The 14,646-nt window shown below is 40.1% G+C and overlaps 1 protein-coding gene across 1 annotated transcript in view; it reads left to right on the top strand.

Moving 5' to 3' along the window:
• LOC124716999 overlaps positions 1–14,646 on the top strand; it is a 101,842-nt gene that overhangs the window by 67,565 nt on the left and 19,631 nt on the right. Inside the window, exons 13-14 of the mRNA XM_047243623.1 lie at positions 5,271–5,362; positions 10,936–11,043. Of these exons, the coding sequence (XP_047099579.1) occupies positions 5,271–5,362; positions 10,936–11,043 (200 nt within the window). The remainder of the gene's footprint in view (positions 1–5,270; positions 5,363–10,935; positions 11,044–14,646) is intronic.

The following is a 14,646-nucleotide window of genomic DNA, read 5'->3' as shown; positions in this document are numbered from 1 at the left end:
AGAAATACTGAGTCGTGCTGTCTCTGTTGTGTCATAATTACAAAAGTTTGCTGGTGCGGGATTTTGTGCACAAACTGACCACTCAATTGTGTCCCATAAACGTTTGATGTGATTCACGTCAGGCAGTCTGCACGACCAAATCATTCGATCAAATTGTCCAGAATGTTCAAACCACCTCGATCAATTGTGGCTCAGTGACATGGCACATTGTTGTCTATAAAAATTCCATCGTTTCTTTGGGAACGTTAAGTCCATGAAAAGCTGCAAATGACCCCCAAGTAGCTGAACGTATCCATTTTTAGTCTATGATCAATGATCACTTAATTTGGACCGGAGGACCCAATCCATTCCATATAAACACAGCCCACACCATTACGGAGCCACCACCAGCTTACACAGTGCCTTCTTGACAACTTGGGTCCATGGCTTTGTGGGGTCTGCACCATGCTGGAAACCTACCAAAAGCTCTTACTAATTGTAATTGGGACTCATCTGATCAGGCCACAGTTTTCCAGTCGTCCAGTGTCCAATGGAGAGGCACTGCAGGTGGTGTAACGCTGTTAGCAAGGGCACTCGTGTCGGTCGTATGCTGCTGTAGCACATTAACACCAAATTTCGCTGCACTGTCGTAATGGATATATGCACTGTATGTCCCTTATTGATTTTTGCAGTTATTTCACACAATGTTGCTTGTCTATTAGCACTGACAACTCCACACAGACGCCGTCGATCTCGGTCGTTAAGGGAAGGTTGTCATCTGCTGCGTTATCCGTGGTGAGAAATAATGCCTGAAATTAGATATTTGTGGCACACTCTTGACCAGGCGCGGCTCGTGGTTTCTATACTGGGGAAGGCTGCGGCATTTATCGATCGGAACCGACATAGACCTAGAGTTACGCTACAGATTAGTCTGACATAAACAATTAAGAATTCAGGGGGAGGGTGGTGGGAAGATCACTCTCTGTCCATAATTTTACGTACTGTATCTTCTATAATCAGGTATTAAATATCATTAGAAACTAACTTCGAGTTAAAATCTTTGGTTAGTGTTTTCATACGTCCTCATTACATTTTCTGACACTTTGCAGCAAATCATATGAAAATTATATATAAATACAAAGATGAGGTGACTTACCGAACAAAAACGCTGGCAGGTCGATAGACACACAAACAAACACAAACATACACACAAAATTCAAGCTTTCGCAACAAATTGTTGCCTCATCAGGAAAGAGGGAAGGAGAGGGGAAGACGAAAGGAAGTGGGTTTTAAAGGAGAGGGTAAGGAGTCATTCCAATCCCGGGAGCGGAAAGACTTACCTTAGGGGGAAAAAAGGACAGGTATACACTCGCACACACGCACATATCCATCCACACATACAGACACAAGCAGACATGTTTGTGTTTGTTTGTGTGTCTATCGACCTGCCAGCGTTTTTGTTCGGTAAGTCACCTCATCTTTGTATTTATATATAATTTTTCCCACGTGGAATGTTTCCTTCCATTATATTGAAATCATATGAAAAGATGCATTTCGGAGAGATCTTTAATGCGGTGAATGTTAACTTTGCGGCTGCTTAATATTTTTGGTGTTTTCAGTTCTAAACTTAAGGCATTTATTGTGGTTTACCTCCAAAGCTCGAAGTTTACGAGTTCGCACGATGATACTGTGATGTTTTCGTGACGTCACAGGTCTTGTGCTGTGATTGGGTGGCATGAGCAATCCGTGCAACTGCCATATTAATTCACATGTTTGAGAAGCAAACAGTTCGTATTTATTGTGTATTATGAAAATATGAATTTATGTGAAATAATGCACTAAAGATCTCACCAAAATACGTCATTTTTAGTACAGTTTCTTGTGCTAAAGTACACAAAATGTGACACTGTAGTGCAACACACTGTACCGGCACCAAAAGTGATTCGTTTCGGAAAATGTCATCACCTTTATGACTGGCCAAACATGACACTACCCTTTTTTACTCACTTCACTTAATAGGCTAAGTAGGACTTCATATAAAGAAATTACCTCTTATCAATTATGAATGCACTTTTGCTTAGCCTACCTCAATTCGTTTGTATATAGACGAAGTCAGCTCGTCTCCCCTTCTGCGGAGCAAACTGGTCTACGACCATTTCATTGAAATTTGGCGGATTCAGTAATTCTTTTTCTGGGGAACACATTGCAGGCGCACAAAGTCTATCCTCATTCATAGTGTTGCACATGAATTTTTTCACTCGCTTTAACGTCGGGAAGCAGCGTTCTGCCTCTCCGGTCGTCATAGTTCAGGAAAAGCTTTAGCCAGATTGTTATCGTAAAGAAAGTTCAACAAGGTCAAAGCACCTGATGCCTTCATAAAATCTTTTCGGCTGTACAACACGTTCAGCTCATGACATAGATCTGAAGACTGTGAATTGAACAAATTAACAGCTATTTTAAGGGAAAAATAGTTTGATGTTTTGCAAACAACGATGAATCAAACAGCTGTGCAATCGATAAGTGATCATTGAAAATGAATCGTTCTCTGATCTGAGTTGTGATGAGGTCGCAAACGTTTCGTGCACATACTATTCTTGATTCTGTGAAACATCCCCGTTTTGCAGTCCCCACTGTCCCCAGTGATCGTCAGTTTCAAGTGAGGCCCTAATTTGCTGGACAGAATCTGCAAAGTGCGATACATATTCAACAGTTTTCACTGCATCAATATTCCTCTGCTGCAATTGATTAAAGAGAATGTCACAATGAGGCATGACTGTATTAAAAAAATTTAACCAGAAGAGGAAATCTTCGTCTTGCAGGAAACCCTTCAGTCCCGTGGCCTTGTTTATTGTCTTGTAATCACTGGCATCATCATCAATAATTCTTTCTAGGCACTCAACAATTTCCTTTTGGTATTTGTACACAGTGGTTACGCTCCGTGATTTAAAATTCCATCTGATGGACTGAGGACAGGTAGGAATACGCTTCTTCACTACATCGTCAAGAATGGTTGTACGCCTAGAAGACCGCGAAAAAAGGTGGAAATTCCTTCCGAGTTGCTAAAGAAGATCCGCACTTGTTTATTGCCCGTCACACAACGTTCAACAATTAAATTTAACTGATGGGCGTAACAGTGAATAAAGTGACCATTCCTGTACATTTCTCTAATTCTAGTTTGAACTCCACTTTTATGGCCACTCATAACAGGAGGACCGTCATAACATTGAGCTATCAGTTTTTCAGGTGTTTCATGTACATTCATTTTCTCTAGTTCACAGAGAACAGCTGCAGTTACATCGTCTGCACTGTGACTGTTTGGGCGTACAAAGGAAATAAATCTTTCATTTATTTGTCCCAGTATCTCATAGCGAATTATTAGGACCAATTGTGACAAATTTGCACAGTCAGTAGTTTCATCAACTTCTATTGCGAGAAAGAATGCCTTCGACAGTTCACTCCTGATGCGATTGAGGCATACCTCATAAATTGATTCCAGGAGTTTATTTTGAATTGTCTTCGAGAGGCCTAAGAAAACACGGTTTTCTGATTTCTCAATGTGCTGCTTCAAGACGCAGTTCAGTTCTGCCATAAGACTGACTAATCCTCGAAAACTTCCTGGGTTTTTGGAATCTTCTGTTTCGTAGTGGCCCCTTAAGGCAAGCTCGAATTTGCCGCAAAATTTAATACAGTCTATCAGTTTACCCAGAATATACCGATTTTTTGATACATTTTCATTATATATCTTTATATTAAGGTGGTAAGCACTGTCTAATTGGCACATAATGTCCACTTTCTCTAGCATCGAAAACTCAATGAAGCTATTTATTGTTTTCGCTGGAATTATGTTTTTTAACCTTTGAGTGAAACTTCTTTAAGTCAGTGATACCAGTTTCAGTCCAGGCACTATCAGTACTATTTGTAAGAAGACAGGTGAAACAGAAAAATGCATTTTTCACTTCACAACCACACAACCACTCAGCTGCATCATACATTGATCTGTTAAAACTGTGTTTGTATCCTTGCCTAGATTTGCACTGTTTCTGTTCTTGATTGATAGTTAGATCAGGTCTGGGTGCACCAAGTTCTTTCACTTTCATCCTATGGCCGTGTTCCAAGTTTTTACCTATTAAATTGCACACCGAATTCATATTGCGCTGGTTTCATACTCGTGGTGCATCGCAGACATTCACAAGTAAGTAAAACTCACTAAAATCTCGCAAAATACACTCCAAAAAAGAAACTTGCTAATATTAACAAAAGCAGACAGCATCAGCAAGCAAGGAAAGTAAAGTAAAGGGGACAAATTTCGCGCGCTTTGTCCTCTAATCACTTATGAAACTCTCGCTAGATGGCAGTACTGGTATGTTACTGTAGTCTAGTACACTCTGGCGGGATATTTGCAAACTTATTCTAAATGTAGATAAAATAGCCAATGGCGGAAACAAAACAACTATGTAAAACATTATCAAAACAATAATACTAAACATCGATTAATGATGCATCGAAGCGTAGTAGAGATGTGCAGAGACAGAGATTGGATAGCGAAGTTTCGGCCACTCTACATTCCTTTATTACGTAGATAGTGGACCGTGAAAAATGTGTGGTGGTTGGTATGCCACCCTTAGGCTGCAAGCTCTGAGCCTTCGGGTCGCCCATAAAGAGCAGTACTATGTAGAAGCCACGCCCCCAAACCGCTACTACATGCAGCTTACAGACGTTCCAAGGCGCAGCCTAAACACTACTAACCGTTCGGAAAACATCTATCGATACAAACAGCTCCAAAAACGTTGACCGTCGTTATTTTAAAGCCGCGCCTGCTCTTGACACAAATATTAGAATATTTAATTCCCTAACTATTTCCAAAATGGAATGTTCCATGTGTCTAGCTCCATCTACTATTCCACACTCAAAGGCTGTTAATTCATGTCTTGCAGCCCTAATCAGATCAGAAACCTTTCCACACGGATCAACTGATACAAATGACAGCTATGCCAGTGAAGTGTTATTTTTTTTCCTTGTGCATGTGACACTACTGCCATCTGTGTGTGTGCATATTGCTATCCCACGACTTTTGTCATGTCATTGTACTATGAGTGTGCGGTTGCCTCACTCTTTTTCCATGATCTAGATAACCAGTTAAAACTCCTGGTGTCTGTTATTAGCTGGTTTGTGTGCTGAAATATGGAATAAATATGTATTTAAAAACCATGAAGTCAGATTTTCGTCTTTTCAGAAATCGATTTTGTCCCTAGTATATTTGCTGACCTCAGATTTGTGTAAATTGTTTGTAGGTGTTGACGCAAGTGCATCTGACACTTTAGTTGCCCAGCCAGAGCCTGCTCATCTGCATAATGGTGATACAACCACATCGGGACAGAATGAGGTACGTTATTCTATCTGTTTTGTGTCTTGTGCTTCAGAGTTTTGAACTAGAACAATATTGAGGGAAATAATGGAGTGACATTGCTCAATGATCTGTTCTGCTTCAGAAATGGTAAAGATTGGAAGCAATGCTTTTGTGCACATTTCATTGTGATGGTGGTGGTGGTGCTGATTTGTTTGGACTTTTAGGCTGTTTCCTCTCTAAACATTTTGTGTTTAGAAACTGTTAATGTTGCACTCAGCCCAGATCTGATCTGTTTACAAAATGGATCCACTATACAATAATTTCCATGTGATATAAAGAGTTCTATTTGTGGGGCTTCAGTACTGCACATCATAGAGCCTGCACACAAATATTTTTTCAATCTGTTTCCTTACAGCTTCATATAATATGCATTAAAATGTCACAGAAATGGCCAGCCAATTCCAGTGGCAGACACTACATTCTGCATCATCATGGTGTGGTATACTGTTAAAATTCAGTGTATGTTGCCCACCTCTATCCCTGCCCCAACTCCCACCCCACCCCTGCTTTCCATATGTTAGGTAGTAATAGTGTAGTTATGCTCCCAGAATTCCCTGCAAAAAGTGCTGAGTAATATTCTGTGTATATTAGTGACTTGTAGGTAAATTTTAATTAACACTGAAAAACAATAAAGTAAGCCAAAACTAAATAACAGACAGTACAGTACTTAAAAAATAAGGCATGAGAAAATAACACCAAAATTCACAAAAAGGGATGCCGAAATTGGTCGTAAAACAAAACGTGCTCCACCTTCACCCCCGTCCCCCCCCCCTCCCCCACACACACACATTCTTTATAACTGTTGTTATTGTTAACCATTTGGTGCTTGATTTCTTTTTGTCTGAAAGTTTTTGGGTGTATTTTATCTGTAGAATTGTGGCACACACAGACTGTCTCTCTTCAGGACACCCACTAATGGTATATGGAGTTACACTGCAACTGGGACATTGCCCACTATAACATGAGGGATATGAGAGGCTCCATTGGACACTGTGTATCCATGTGTTTTGAATGTGATCGTGCGTACCGTATTTACTCGAATCTAAGCCGCACCTGAAAAATGAGACTCGAAATCAAGGCAAAAAAAAATTTCCTTAATCTAAGCCGCACCTGAAATTTGAGACTCAACATTCAAAGGGAGAGAAAAGTTTTAGGCCGCACCTCCAAATCGAAACAAAGTTGGTCCATTGTAATATGAGACACAATTTAGGTCGAATGAATGACGATACAGCTACAGTAGTTTGGTTCAAGTCGTAAGCTTCGCAGTTAAGCTTTACCAGTAAGCCATTGCTATGCATCAGGCGCTCCGTCCGTATTTATATGGGTACCCTTCCTTTTTCACGTGCTTCGTCTGGTTTGAATCGATTGCTTATTTTTCTTTGATCTGATAAGTGCTGTTCTCTTTGTTATAGGTGTTTATGTCACTCTAAGCTGAAAATGCAGTACTGTACTGTGTCATGCATTGTTTGTCGCATTCTGAAAATGAGTGTTTACGTCCTGTCGCCGCTCGCAGCATGGCTTGCTTTTGTGCACGCTACCGCCGCTTACAATTAAATTAAAAAAAGAAAGAGAGAGAGAGAGAGAGAGAGGAATCGTCTCATTAGTGAAACAATGGCAAGAGGCTGCTATTTGTTGTTACTTACACTGTTGCTTTCTTTGATAATATCAACAATAAACAAATAGTAGACTGCGTATGATAGTAGATGTTCTGAACGAGAGTGTAGTGAAAATTTTTCTCCATTTGAAAATCTTTGCAGACGCCTCTTTAGTACGTCACATTCTGCACAGAAATTAGTCATCTTAGATTTAAAAAACTAGTCAATTGCCGTGCTTTATTTCTGACTGTATCACTATTAGGCGTAAGAGTAATACGAATATAAACATGACATGATACGTATATTCTTCCGCGTTTACTGTTGTCTCACTCTAATTTTGTAGTTTATTAGGCAGATATGATTTAAATGAGATAGCAGCAAACACGAAAGAATACATAGCAAAATGTTTATATTCGTATTATTCTTATGGTGAAGAGAATACTGCATGTGATTCACATTTCATCAGGTTCCTATTAGCAACCATCTCTTCTCACAGGTAGTAAAAAATTCAGAACGTAGAGTTGGCCATATTGACAAACATACCAAACAGTCTTGCCAGTCGGATTTTCGTAGTACAATGAAATGCTGCTACATTTGAAGATGAACAATACGGAATTTGTACTTATTTCGTTGGATAATGTATGAAAATACAGTGGTCGAAACTCGGGGCAGTGAAAAAAGCTAGTCTTCCACATTTTTTAAAATTTATTTATTGACGCAGAGGTTTTGGTGCCAGCATGCCTGTTCAGTGCTACATATATTCGACGGCAGAAGTTAGTTGTGGCGGCACCTACCAACATTTTTCAGAACATCCACTTACTTTGCACTCGACTCTAAGCTGCAGGCAGTTTTTTGGATTACAAAAACCGGAAAAAAAGTGCGGCTTAGGTTCGAGTAAATACGGTAACTGTCAGGGGCGCTCTGCCTGCATCGCATCCTTCTATTGTCCTCTTATAGAGTGCTGCTGCCACCTCTGTCACCTTTCCCACTCCTTTGTCAGTGTCTGGTTTTGACGTATCTTGCCACACCTCCCACTTAGAGGCCAATCTTTTCATCTCAGAGTGAAGAAGGGAGAAAGAAAAATAAGCTGTCAGAAAAAACACCAAAATCGGGAAAAAGTGACAACGAAATAAAATGTGCCCTCATTTCTTTGATTCAATACTTGAGTAACTATGTTAACAGAATCTTCCATCGGTTCTTGGTGGAAAAACATTATAATAAATGAAAAGCACCAGTTTGCTTTTGTTCTACAATATTACTTTGGTTGTGTTAACCGGTTTTTTGGCCCTCTTCAGACATTTACTGAGTATTGTCACCGAAGAAGTTAGTGTTTGCTAACAACATTGGAAGAGAAGTATTACGTGTAGACTGAAGCAGAAACATACAGTAAGTAACATCTTTGACAGTGTGGTGGTAATGCAATGAAAAAGTAAAAAAGTGGACAGTAAATAAATAAAAATGGAGTAAACAGGAAAAACATCAACACAAAATAGGAACAGCATGCCTACATAAGTTTCTATTAATAAACAAAACTAATAAAATTAGTACTTGACAAGGATAATGGAATGTAGTCGAATTAAGTCGGGTGATGTTGAGGGTATTAGATTAGGAAATGAGACACTTAAAGTAGTAAAGGAGTTTTGCTATTTTGGGAGCAAAATAACTGATGATGGTCGAAGTAGAGAGGATATAAAATGTAGACTGGCAATGGCAAGGAAAGCGTTTCTGAAGAAGAGAAATTTGTTAACATCGAGTATAGATTTAAGTGTCAGGAAGTCATTTCTGAAAGTATTTGTATGGAGTGTAACCATGTATGGAAGTGAAACATGGACGGTAAATAGTTTGGACAAGAAGAGAATAGAAGCTTTCGAAATGTGGTGCTACAGAAGAATGCTGAAGATTAGATGGGTAGATCACATAACTAATGAGGAGGTACTGAATAGGATTGGGGAGAAGAGGAGTTTGTGGCACAACTTGACCAGAAGAAGGGATCGGTTGGTAGGACATGTTCTGAGGCATCAAGGGATCACCAATTTAGTATTGGAGGGCAGCGTGGAGGGTAAAAATCGTAGGGGGAGACCAAGAGATGAATACACTAAGCAGATTCAGAAGGATGTAGGTTGCAGTAGGTACTGGGAGATGAAGAAGCTTGCACAGGATAGAGTAGCATGGAGAGCTGCATCAAACCAGTCTCAGGACTGAAGACCACAACAACAGCAACAACAACAAGGCTACATCAGGAAGTATAAAACATGGAGAGTGATACACAAGCCAGTTAGAAGAAGAAACAATTATCATTGTAACTTGATTAACTCATTCTTGTTTCATCTAAATGATTCAGTCTTGTTTTCAAACTCATTAAAAGTTGGTTTCAGTTTTACTTGATATTCAAAAATGTGAACAGTGATTGAAATGCTCATTTGCTACCTTCTTGGTAAATTATTACAGTTCCTAGTAATCAAATAAAATATTGTACCGGATTAAGAGACAAGTAATATTTTCTGAGGACAGCATTTTCCTTTTTGACTTCAGCCATACTTTAAAATCAGCCTAAATGTTTATGTATTGATACACATTAATGATGCATGAAAAGTCTTATTGGAAATTTGCTGAAATAGATTAAGAGAGTGTATAACGGTGGGACTGAATGATATTTCCTCCCGTGTTTTATGAAATTGTCAATTTTTAAGCTGAGTTAAAACCTCTGTTTGTGGCTTGTTTATAGTTTCACTTTCACTCGTGCTGCATGATTAAATGTTACGTAATGGTCTGAGCTGTGACATATTGGGAAATCTTGATCCAGTTTGAGTGCGAGTATCCCTTGTACCTCCCTAAAAATAAATCTGCATGTGACCTCAGTGCCAAGCTTTATCAATAAATATGAGATGGCCCCTATATTAATCTGTTATACAACATAAAAATGACCTCCGCAGCAGCAGTGTAATGCACGAATGTAAGAAGACCCTGTATTTTTCAAATGACTTATTTGGAAAAAAAATCTCACCTTAAAATCAGATATGGTATTCCTTTTTGAATAATGTGGAATTGCTGTAGAACCCATTTATTGGAACTGCGTGGCTTGCATTTTGGATGTGTGTAACCATAACAGATTTATGTGCTTTGTTGAATCTACACAGCTGGTGATTGAGAGAGAGAGAGAGAGAGAGAGAGAGAGAGAGAGAACAAACGAATATCAGCAGATTGACTGCTAGTAGATAAAATTAGGAAAGGTTTGGACACTGTCTTTTTAGCCATTGCCATTTGTTAAATGGTGATCCACCACCACTTTATGCTCATTGTTGTCAACCTTCGATGGTTTGCCATTTCCTGACCGAATGTCCTTTTTTTAACCTGTTGCCTTGTAGTGTATGTTTGCTGTCTGAGTTATCAGCCATTGTAGCGAATGACTCACAGCTGTCAATGCATTTAACTTCTTAACCGTCATAGCTATATGGCGTCGAACATTTAATCTTCGGTTTGGGACCTCCGCAGTCTCTAAGGCATTTTTAGAGGACCTCCCTCCGAGGGGAAGTCCTTATATTTAGTTCTTTCCCTCCATCGATTGGGCTTAATGTGTAGTCACTTTGAAATTATTCTTCTGGTTAGTGTTCTAAGATTATGACATGGGCACTAATGACCTTGGTTGTAGATTTTTATTTTACAGTATATAGTTTTGTGTTAGACTTGAAGCAAATAAGGATGATGGATGAGTCCCAGATGTGTAGTGCCCTGCCCACATAAGCAATAAGTGCGATCGCATTAATAATTTTGTGTGACTGGCTGTGGTCATCGACATAGTGTCACTGCCATGGACAAACATTTCTGATACTGTAATCATTGTGCTTGTTTTATTTTATTGATTAATCACTGTCTGCATGACTGTACTGTTAAGACCACACAATGTAGTGTAAAAGCTGTGGGCAGAATTGTGTGCTAATTAGCGGGTTCTTTCAGGTGTCGCCACCAGAATTGTCGGGAGCCTGTTCACGTACCTCTTCTGACACTCTCTCTTCTGAAGGCAGTGGAGCACTCTCTCCGAGGCCCCTGGCCCCGCAGAATAAGGCAAGTATAGTACTTACTGGAGCCTGAAATAGTCAGCTCTCCTTGCAAGTAAAAATCCAGGATTTCATTTTCTCACACCATTGATGGTAAGAGAAAAATTCATAGACATGTGACCAGATCTTTCGTATCATATGAGCACACAGTTTTGGTAAGTGCTGTCATCAGGTGCACCAATAAAATGACTGCTGGTGGGTGAAGATGGGCCTTTTATTTCCATGCTGCCCTCCCCATCTGACAGTAGCCTGTGGCATGTCTGCTGCCACTCTGTCCCTAGTTCCGCAAGCATTAGCCCCCGTCTGACGGTACAGCCAGAGGAAAAGAAGAGCGGACACAAAGACACAGTGGCTGCTGCATCTCTTCTGTGTTGTGGTGCATTATCAGAAAAAAAATTGCCAGATTCTAAAGGGACTCTGGATTAAAGCAGTTTCCTCATGCACTGTAACTACTGTGTAGTGTGAAGGGCAACCTCAGCGTACACTTATGTGGGGTCACATCCCAGTGCAGTGTGATACACGTATGATGTTGTTTATACTATTGAATACTATTCCTGTAAGCACTTGTGACATCTTAAACTACTGTGTGAAAGAAAGTCTTGCATTTACAGAGCATTATCTCTCAGGGCTACGTGGCACAGACAACTGTACAGTGGTGGTTTCGATACAGACTTCAGACCGTATCATAAAAGAATCCATAAAGACAGCAGTAAGACAGTTTCAGTGACCGTGACAGGATTTAATACATTGGTGGGGCCTGGGATCCTGCAGTCAGACTAGGAGATATAGTCATACAGCAAAGGGCATATGGCCCTGAAAAAAAAGTTAGAAAAAACTTATGTTAGCTATTTCTTGTGAAAATAGTTCACTTTTTTGTGTAATTGCCGTTCACTATCTGTCTGAAACAACTTATTTGACACTATCCGCAGCGCAACGCCTAACGTATCGTGCCAACACTGCTGCAGTGTGCTCAGGCCACATCCTGTATGTGCTGCATCTGTGCTCCTTCCCTGCTGGATCACATTATGTCACTGTATTGTGTGCATTGCACCTTGAGTAGAGCACTTTTTTTTTTTTTTAAATAGGAACAGTAGCTGGTTTTAAGAAGCATCTGTAGGTCAACAAGTTTCTGATAATTGGAGGGTCACAAGTTTGGTTTCTTTGCAGCATAAGTATGTCTGCTCAAAAGTGCTATCAGTAGTGAAGGCACATTGCCACAGGTACTGAGAGCAGAGTGTCGGTCGGTGCCGAAGGCATTATTCCGATGTAAAAAAATACAGCGTAACGGTCGAACCGGTGTTCCAGCAGTAATCAGTACAAGGTGTGCATCGACCTGACAAGCATACCCACAGAGCATGGTCCAACAAGTGTAGAATGTTTATACTACTTCTAGACTTGTATGCAGATGTCAGATTTGGGCACTGAGCACGAGCTATAGCTTAGTCCCAGGAATCGTGCAGTCCATGTGACAGGCGTGTGTTGACATATGTGGACCGACGTGCTACAAAGAGTAAATATGGCTACTCGTGATTTGCAAGGTGATAGATATTGCCAACCCATTTTGTAATATCCACCCTGTAGATAATACTCAGATATGCGCCATGGCACCTGCTGGCACCGTAAATGTTGAATATTTCACCATCAGCATCTGTGCAACCCAGCCACGAGAGACTGCTTGTTGTGGGCCATACGACTCGTGCACATAGCGCAACATCTGCCGAGACATCTGCTGGAGCCCTCTGTGCAACAGGCACTCGCTCTTGTGTTGTGGTCATAGTTATTGTCAGCAACTGTTTGCATCAGTACCTGGATTGTTTCTATGTTTGTGTCTATGTTCTCAACTGTTGTTCACTTGTATGTGGAGGAAGAATAAACTTCTGTTCATTTTGGGCCTACTGTTGTTTGTGGCTGACTTTACGACATAAAGTTTACTCATTTTGCTTTTAAGCTGCAGAATATCAATACGAGAATATCGTTAAATAATGTTGAACGTATATGGTCATGAAGTTGACATACCATATTTACTCGAATCTAAGCCGCACTTTTTTTCCGGTTTTTGTAATCCAAAAAACCACCTGCGGCTTAGAATCGAGTGAAAAGCAAGCGGAAGTTCTGAAATATGTTGGTAGGTGCCGCCACAACTAACTTCTGCCGTCGAATATATGTAGCGCTGCACAGGCATGCTTTGTAGGCACAAAGATAAATACTGGCCCAAAACCTCTGCGTCAGTAAAAAAAAAAAGGGGGGGTGGGGTGGAAGACGAGCTTCTTTCTCCGCCCCGAGTTTCGACCACTGCATTTTCGTACATTATTCAATGAAGTAAATACAAATTCCGTATTGTTCATCTTCGAATGTAGCAGAATTTCAATGTAATACGAAAATCCGACTGGTAAGACTGTTTGGGATGGTTGTCAATATGGCCAACTCTATGTTCTGAATTTTTTCCTACCTGTGAGAAGAGATGGTTGCTAATAGGAACCTGATGAAATGTGAATCACATGCAGTATTCTCTTCACCATAAGAATAATATGAATATAAACATTTTGTCGTGTATTCTTTCGTGTTTGCTGCTATCTCATTTAAATCGTGTCTGCCTAATAAACTACGAAACTAGAGTGAGACAACAGCAAACGCGGAAGAATATACGTATCGTTTCATGTTTATATTGGTATTATTCTTATGCCTAATAGTGATACAGTCAGAAATTAAGCACGGCAACTGACTAGATTTTTAAATCTAAGATGTTTCTAATTTCTGTGCAGAATTTGATGTACTAAAGAAGCGGCAGCAAAGATTTTCAAACGGAGAAAAATTTTCGCCTAACTCTCGTTCAGAACTATGTTCTATCATACGCACAGTCTATTATTTGGTTCTTGTTGATCATTATCAAAGAAAGCAGCAGTGTAAGTAACAACAAATAGCAGTCTCTTGTCATTGTTTCGCTAATGAGACGATTCCTCTTTTTTAATTGTAAGCGGCGGTAGCGCGCAGTGCACAAAAGCAAGCAATGCCGCGAGCGGCGACAGGCTGTAAACACGGACTATCAGAATGCGACAAACAATGCATGACACAGTACAGTAATGCATTTTCAGCTTAGAGTGATGTAAACACCTATAACAAAGAAAACGGCACTCATCAGATCAAAGCAAAATAAGCAATCGATTCAAACCAGACGAAGCATGTGAAAAAGGAAGGGTACCCGTATAAATACGGATGGAGCGCCTGACTCATAGCAATGGCTACCTGGTAAAGCTTAACTGCTAAGCTTATGACTCGAACCAAACTACTGTAGCTGCATCGTCATTCATTCGACCTAAATTGTGTCTCATATTACAATGGACCAACTTTGTTTCGATTTCGAGGTGCGGCCTAAAACGTTTTTCTCCGCTTGAATTTCGAGTCTCAGATTTCAGGTGCGGCTTAGATTCGGGAAATTTTTTTTCTTTTATTTCGAGTCTCATTTTTCAGGTGCTGCTTAGATTCGAGTGAGGCTTAGATTCGAGTAAATACGGTACTATGTACTGTGCTAACATTACTTAACTTTTTTTTTTAGGATAGAATGTGTTCTCGAACAAGATTTTGAGACACATGTGGCAGATGTGTCCACTTT

Source organism: Schistocerca piceifrons, chromosome 9, assembly GCF_021461385.2.
Source record: "Schistocerca piceifrons isolate TAMUIC-IGC-003096 chromosome 9, iqSchPice1.1, whole genome shotgun sequence".
Taxonomy (NCBI): Eukaryota; Metazoa; Arthropoda; class Insecta; order Orthoptera; family Acrididae; genus Schistocerca; species Schistocerca piceifrons.
Note: the sequence above shows the minus strand (reverse complement) of the source record. Positions and strands in the feature narration are given on the sequence as shown.